This window comes from Microchirus variegatus (assembly GCF_963457635.1).
Source record: "Microchirus variegatus genome assembly, chromosome: 21".
Lineage (NCBI taxonomy): Eukaryota > Metazoa > Chordata > Actinopteri > Pleuronectiformes > Soleidae > Microchirus > Microchirus variegatus.
The window spans coordinates 2,083,947-2,092,434 of record NC_139822.1 but is presented as its reverse complement, the minus strand read 5'-3'; the positions used below and the strand labels follow the sequence as shown (position 1 = coordinate 2,092,434).

Here is an 8,488-nt window from a genome sequence, read left to right as displayed (position 1 = left end):
CAGCTTCTTTCATGTGCCAACCAGCCTGCTTCCATGATTATTTTGGGGGAAAACTAAAGCTCAGTCATTCTACTTTCATCTCTAGTTTCTGCTTTGGCGTTGTTCCAACACAACCAACACCCACCACTTATTCTCATCTTCCTTCACAGAATGGTTTCGCTTGCTTGCAGCCAGTGACATTTTAAAGGGCAATATGAAAGTGAACATGAACCTAGTTCAACCATATGATTTCATCATTTCCCTCATGTCGTCACTGATATTTACAAAGGTGTGGAGCCCAGAACAGCAGAGGTATGAACACATTACCCTCAGATGGCCTCTCTCAAGAATCCAACAATGTTTTGAACTCACTTCTCAATCACTGATTAAAGGTCTTAAAATGTATTGATGTTCAGTAAAAATCAAAATGTAATGATAGCACCCCAGGGTTTAACTGTTGTATAATATGTATATGAGGGATATTAGTGAAAGCAGTGGTAAGCATTAGGGAGGGGAAACACTACAGCTTTGTTTTGACTGCAGCCCAATTTGGAAGCATTTTTGATCCTTACTTTAAATGATCTTTGGAAAAATTTGCCTTCTGACTGGATCAAATTGGCCATGACACATTACTATCTGTCACAATCTGTGAATGAAAAATACTATTCGATGGTAATATTCATCGAATATTCTCAACTCCAGTTCATGAGAGCCAGTGCAAGTAATGCAGGCTTCACAGCATGTTGAGCTTACAGAAGCAGCTTCGAGAAATCTCGGAACTGTCCTCACTTCTGCAAACACAGCATAAGGTCCCCTAACTAAATTCTTGCTTCTGCTGCCACCTGGTGATAATAGATGTCCCAAAAACGAGGTCATCATTGGAGTAGAAAGAGCTGCTTGTATAAATGCAATCATTGATAAAACATTTATTTTGTATTTTAAATATTATTATTGATAGTTATAGTGACTTTTTATAATCCACTGAATAATAAAATATGAATGAATACTCATGTTCACCTCTAGTTAAATCTTTTTTTTTAGCTTAATTTATGATATTGTCTGGATACAGATGATGTTATACATGAAACTGCTCTTTTCAAATGAAAGCATATAATAATATGGCTGTAGCATTGTGCTATTGTGTTATTTGCTCAGTACCACCTGAGAAAATATTGAGCTATCGAGGTAACACCATTATCGGCAACGCTAAAATACAGTGGTGTAAATAGGCCGAGCAAAGTCAGCGGCAGACTTTTCTGCGGATTTATTCCCAATGAGATCATCTGCACTCTCATCATCCTCCTCTTCCTCACATATACTTCACACACTGGTATAGTGAAAATGGAGCAAGAAATAAGGTGACTCTAACGCAGTGGTACGCTAGCTTCCGCTGGTGGTACACGCACCACAGTTTGAGAACCATAAATCAGAACATACGAGGCCAGAACAACTTCTTTCACCCCCTGCTAGTTGTGGCCTTTACAGAGAGGACATGTATTATTCACCAGAAAGTGCTTTGTAAAACTCAAAAAAGTGAAACACAAAGATCTCCAGTGGTGGCATTTGAAACATTCTCAGAAATAGACAGTGACCAGCTGTTAGGGAGCAGGGGCCCAGGAGGAGTAAAAAGCAGTCATCGAGCGGACCAGGCTGAGTGCTCTCTCTCTGCATCAGACCGACAGAGTGAGAAAAACAAATGTCTGACATTCCTGCTGTTTTTATCAATAACTTCTGAAGATCATGCAATTTAGCTGACAGGTAGACTGTTGAGTCTGAATGATCCAATCACAAGTCCATCTCACAAGTGACCGCCTTCTCAGCTGATGTTGGCCGATCTCACTTTCAGGGTTAATCAGAGCTTGCATGTTAATTTATTTGAAGCCACTGCCATTATATTACCACTCATTGCCATGTTATTTATTTTCTGAATGCTAAAAATGGTTATATTTCTTTATATTTTATTATAGTAGTTGCTGATTCCTTAATGCTACAATAAATTTGCGAGTGAGTTGGCTTTCAACCGGAAGGGTTCGATTCCTGGCTCCACTAGTCTACTTGCCGATGTGTCCATGGGCAAGACACAGTGGATCAAAGTTCTCAAAGATCTCCCCATGTTGTAATGCCTTAAATCTATTACCATGATCTACATTAAAGTGCGTTTAATGTGGGAGTCCGGACAAAAAACAGTGAGGCTGAATAATGAGAGTGAGACTGTTATTTTTAAGACTGGAGCCATGACAACAAGAGGACCACTAACACCTAACCCAATGTCCAAAATGTCCGTCATGACTCTTTGCTAATTCTTACCATAAAAGTACCAGAAAATGTCCTGAAACTAAGTGCTTTTGCCAATTTTTCCAGAATAACTTTCAATATCTGGCAGTTATTTACAATTTACTGCATGCTAAATGTGCATTGTGTAATAAATCTAAAGCAAATGGCCATAAAATCCTCCTAATATGTCACAGAGACTCAGGAATAATATTCATATAACAAACTGAACTCACCAACAACAACAGTACAGCCAAAATATTTGCATTAGACCGCAAATCATGTTTATGTTTTGAAATCATGTTTTGCCATGTGGCGCCACCTACCACCGTCTACCAATCATTGTAGTCAGTAGAGTCTTAGCTACAGAGCAACCACGGGTTGTTATGTAGTTATGTGTAGTAACTGTTTTTGGCCATATTCTTAAATATGGCGCCTTTAAAATACTGTTTTGACAATTTAAAATGAAGAAAAATAAAAAGGTTTTGTTACAATAACATTTGTCTCTCAATGTGCAAAAACAGGCCAAAAAATGTATACGTTCTTCCCACTCTCTCCTCGCTGGCGACAAAGGTGCTGATTTGCCGGCTTCCTGAAACAGAGCGCAAGTGAAATTACCCTAAAAATCACAGCTTGAACGTGCAACTTCTCAGCTTTCAGAAAACGTTGGGATTTTTTCAGTAGCACAAACTGTTGCGTAACTACATCGACGTAAATTGCACTTGTGCCAACATGTCATGCCAAAAAACAAATCACCACTGATCAAACCCCCTTTAAAGGAAGAGGATTGAGTGGGTGTAATACAGTAGTGTCACTGTGTGTTTGGACCTGAAACAAAGTGTGTGAAACTTCACCTAAAGCCTATAACTCACCTATTCACACGCCCACGATACTATATTACTATTACCAGTGGGAACTAATTAAAAATGACTGATCGTTACTATTAAACCCTCCTTCAATCCAAAGCTATTTACTGTCAATTTCTCCTCTAGGCATAGATGTGCACCCTGGGACCAAGAGGATTGTGGGAGAACTCTCCTGTGAAGCATCAAAGCACACGGGGGAAGTCAGGTATCGACAACAAGGCTCTGACCGTCTTTGAAGGATTTATGAAAGAAGAGATCCATCAATCAAACGCAGCAGGAGAGCCACAGGCAGAAGTGACTTTTACTTTACAATTTCAGACTGGTTTGACCAGTCATTACAGGCTGTGGTCAGCAACGTTTTATGTTATTGTCGTCTGTCATGGCTGCTGATGAAGTCAGTTTCAGTCAGCGTTTCTCAAACACACGCCCCACAGTCACAAAAACAGAGGGCCGATGGTGGAGCGAGTCGTCTTTCAACTTGAAGGTTGTGAGGTTAAGTGTCTTGCCCAAAGGCACATTGGCATAGAGACTAGCGGGATGGGTACAGTATGAAAAATGTGTAATAGAAAATGTGCTGCACATTATATGAAAATGTGCAAAATAATACAAAATACAAGTACATGCAATAAATATTCAAATAATCTACTAAACCCAAATAAACACACATACATATTCGACAATTTCACCTGTGCAAAAAACAACCCTCTTCCCACTTGGTATTTCCCGGAAGTAACTTAAAAGTGCATTATGTAATAAATCTGAGTTTTAGCACTTAACATAACAAAAAGAAGAAAAACTCCTTATATGGACATCCTGGGTGGGTTGTGTTTATAAGTCACATATTCAGGCTTTAAAATGCATTATTTTGTCTTCTTGTGTTGTTGAGTCAGAGTTATGATTTGTTTTATGTCGCATTTTGAGTAGTGATAATTGTTCCTTTTCTGTTTGTTCATAAACCGAGCCAAGTGAACTTTGAACAGTGACATAGTTCCAGATTTCACAAATTCAATACGATTTGAAACTTTTTGAGTACTCTTTGCGCAGGTGTGTTTTTTATAGTGGGTGAAAATGATTTTTTTTTTTTTATCATATTGTCTAGGTTGTGCTGAAAAAAGAATAAAAGTCACTCTATACTGCTTATCTTATAGTCTCTGTGTATACAGGTACTGTACGTTTTGACATAGTGATGGAACTGACTGGATGATCGATGCCTTGTGTGTTCACAGCTCCACGTGGCTTCAACACATGCACATAATTAATGAACCAGTTCAACAATAAACTTGCAGTTTAACAACATAAATAAGCATTAAAGCTGCAACAATATAGATACATATAGCAACAACCAGGTGATGCTCGCAAAATATGGCAAAAATATATCCTCTAATAAAATATATAGATAATGCAGGCTTTTTGCAATTAAGTTGTACAAAGTTCTGAGACAACCTGCATAGTTTCACGATTGCACAGCCTTTGGAAGTTTCCAGTTCCAACACAAGTCTGTGTTGCTTTGAGTTGGTTGGTAACTCTCTTTGATGTGGAGTTTTTAATTCATTCTTTTAATTAATGCTGCTCATATGGGATGAAGTGGCTCCTTCATGTGGTTAATTCTAAGCCCATATGCCCTGGATGACTGAGGCTGTTCTGTGCTTAAGGAGGCAGTGTACTATAGACTGTGAGTACACTGCCTGTATCTCATGCATGGTTTTACACTCTTCGTCAAGGAAACCAGGTCTGCTCATTTCATTATTTGGCACCATTAATAATATTGTGTCCCCTCCTATCTCTATAGCAGCCTTTCTCCAACTAAAATGCACCATCGAAGCAGTAGGAGGTGAAATAAAGAGAGGATCAGCCACTCAATGGAGGTTGCCTTAACTTTCCGCTTAACTGCTAAAAGACTCACTTGTTTCCTTTTGGGTAAACTTGTGTTCTTATTATTGTATACAGTATTATTTCCTCTGTTTAAATGTTTATTTACTGTATGCAATCTTTTGGACTTTTATTGTAAAGGACTTTGTGATTGTATCTGTGAAAACCACTATATAAAGAAAATGACTTACAGTACTTACTTTGTAAACTGCTCACTTCCCCGCACTCAAGTGCACGGTGAAAAATCACGGCGCGCATGAGTTGTTGATCCGCTTGCTGCTTCAATCAGTAAATCAAAATGATCTTATGGCTGGCAGTTCCTGTGTCCCCACAGGGTAAAAACACAGAGTTTCTCTGTACAGTGAGAAAAGGTGGCAAAGATAAATTATTCTTGAGATGGCATGGGCTTAAAAACACATACACACTATATTCAATAAATATCCCTTTAAGGCAGGGGCCTCAAACTTGCGGCCCGCCAGTCCATGTCCTGCAGCCCATACACGTATTTTGAAATGATTAAATTCACCATTTAATTATATATGTTTGTCTAGTGTTTTAATTACAATTGTCTACATGTATATGTTGATTTAAAGTTTTAATTGTGTTTTCTTTCTCTCTGTTTTTGTTATTTACAGATGTGTCATAAATGTTTTTGTTGTTGTTCACATCCTACAGATATCATTTTAATTTATAATCATTAAACCATTCTTTTTTCCCGGAATTTTTCACTTGACCAGGCCCCTCCTGACCAGACTAGAAGTTCTCTGGCCCCCAGGTCATTTTGAGTTTGAGGCCCCTGCTTTAAGGTCTTTCTGCCTTACAAGTCTACAGTGCTGACAGTGTGTGAACAAGAAGTTTCTTCCTTTTAAAGTGGAGAAATGTTTAATAAAAAAAAAGCACATGGGTCTTTACAGCCTTGGTTTATTTGAAAGCTTCATTTTCTATGATTCACTCTATCGTTCACAATAATCATGTCTATGCCCACTGGATGGTGTCAGCCAGACACTGAACAAAGCTCTGCTCACCCAAAAGATGCAAAAGACGAAGAAATTTGAAAGTTCTTTTTATTTGGTGACTCTAATTACACAAAATCCAGTCTTGCAAATAATAATAATTTTTTACCTTAATGCCCATTTATGTAATTATTTAATGGCTCTCTAAGCATGATTTCTTTTCCATGCACACATTTTAGAAAGGCGGATCACAGATGAGATATCTTGGTGCAGAGGCAGAAGCACATCACACATTTCCCAGTGAAAGCAGCAGCAGCAGCAAAGGAAAGACATCAACGCTAATCTTATCTACAGGTGTTGGTGAAAGGAGCTTGTTTAAATACACCTACAAGTACCACGTTTTACAGCTCAACTTTAGGAGTTTCAAATTAGCAGATGTTGATAATGACAGCTGACTATATAATGTGATGGTTGGTGTTTTTTGTGTGTTTCTTTTTGTGTGTGTGGTTGTTTTAAGTTCTCCAGATTGAGACACAGATGGACAGTTGGATAAACAGATGTTAGTCACCGAACCAGGCACTCACTCAATAAAATATGCTTAGGTCTAAAATGTCTTTAGAATACGTATGGTACTTTATCTCACCGTCAGGCAGCCTTTTCTGAATGGAAGTTTGTAACTCCTCCACACCAATGTATGTTCATGGAGAAAATCAGTGGTTTGAACTTGTGGTGACACAAGATCTTTGCTCTCCGAATGCCTTTAGGTGAATTTGAGTCATTTTGTTTAATCCAAAGGCATATATTCAATTACCAAAGCCACAAAGTAGAATCTAAAGTTAAATCTGTTGTCCTTGTGTCCCCGCTGGTAATATGAATGTATGTTGGTTCACAAGGAGTGTGCTCCTAACACTTCAAAAACCCGACCTATCCATTTAATTTACCCTTACACATAATCTGACCACAATAAAAAAAACAACAACAAAGTCTTGTGTTGCTCAGACTGCTCATGTGCCCACTGTCTCCTCTTAATTCCTACTTTTCCGGTGTGTGTCTCTTCCAGACTTCAGCTCCATCAGCTCCACCTGGTGCTTTGCTGTTGTTTCAAGCACTTTCTGCTTGTTGTAAAACACCACAAAGTTATTAATAATAGGGTGGATGGGCAGAGCGATGGCTATGACCCCGCACAAGAAGCTGACAGCGGCGTTGCACTTTCCTAGCGTGGTTTTCGGGTAGATGTCCCCGTATCCCACTGTGGTCATGGTGATGATGGCCCACCAAAAAGACTGAGGGATGCTCCTGAAGAGCGTCTCTGGGTGGCTTTGCTCCATGGTATAGGCCAGCGCCGAGAACACGAAGATCCCCACGCTCATGTACATGAGGAGCAGCCCGAGCTCTTTGAGGCTCCTCTTCAGCGCATAGGTCAGAGTCTGCAGTCCGGAGGAGTGACGCGCCAGCTTGAAAATACGCGCGATGCGCATGATGCGCAGCGCCTGTACAGCCTGCTGGACATTAGCCAGCTCCATCATGGATGTGGTGCCGAGGTAGGTGAGCGACAGGACCACGTAGAAAGGTATGATGGCCATGAAGTCGATGACGTTCATGATGGAGAGCGCAAAGTGCAGCTTGTTCGGAGAGGATGCGAGACGCAGCAGGTACTCCGTCGTGAACCACATCATGCACGCGGTCTCTATCGCCTCCAGGATCGGGTGCTCCACGAGTTTCCCCTCGGCATCTGTGACCTGGATCTCCGGGATGGTTCCCACGCACATCACCACCGCCGAGACCAGGATGGAGAGGAAGGAAGCGATGGCGATGACGCGCGCCGGCGGAGAGGACTCTGGCTTCTCCATCAGCCTCCACAGGAACCTCTGGCACCGCTGGCTGCGCGTAATGCACCGCTCCTCCTCCAGATCCTCCAGGATGACTCTCACCTTGTCAGAAATCTCCGTCAGCTCCTCTTCCTTCTCACTCAGGTAGCTCTTACAACACTCATCCAAAACGCACTGGTCAATCTTCCAGAACTCCATCTCTTTGATGAAGCAGATGGGACAGATGCCGTTTTTCATGTGGACTTCGTCGAAGTAGTACACGTCGACGATGCACTTGAAGGCATCGGGGTCTCGGTCGAAGTAGAACTCTTTCCTGTTCGGGTCAAAGTCGTCACAAAGCGACGAGATAACGTCGCCGTTGTCCGTGGAACAGTTCGCCAACTCGGCCAGCCTGCTCTCCGGGTAACGGTTCAACGTATCACCGAAAAGCACCAGTCTCACTCCGCCGATGTTCACAGCAATCTGCCCCTCCGCGGTGCCATCACGCCTGTAGTTTGGCCTCGGGATTGTCCACATTTTACTAAATTAATAAAAAACACAATGAAACAAGTCTGGAAGTTAATCTCCTGCATTAATGCAATGCAATAATCAGATTATAGGCATTATTGTCCAGTATTCCAGCATCTGTGATGTTTCCTCTTCAGACTCTTATACGCACTGAATGCCACTGTTAGAACAGTCAGCTTTTTCTTCACACCTCACACCTCTCTCCCACTCTCTC

General features: G+C 41.0%; 1 protein-coding gene across 1 annotated transcript; it reads right to left on the bottom strand.

Moving 5' to 3' along the window:
• Nucleotides 1-6,963: 6,963 nt before the first annotated feature.
• kcnf1b (potassium voltage-gated channel, subfamily F, member 1b) lies at nucleotides 6,964-8,283 on the bottom strand (the record flags this gene model as incomplete). Its single annotated transcript, XM_083907851.1, has 1 exon — nucleotides 6,964-8,283. One exon carries the CDS (start codon nucleotides 8,281-8,283, stop codon nucleotides 6,964-6,966), a length of 1,320 nt encoding a protein of 439 aa, XP_083763977.1.
• Between the last annotated feature and the right edge of the window lie 205 nt (nucleotides 8,284-8,488).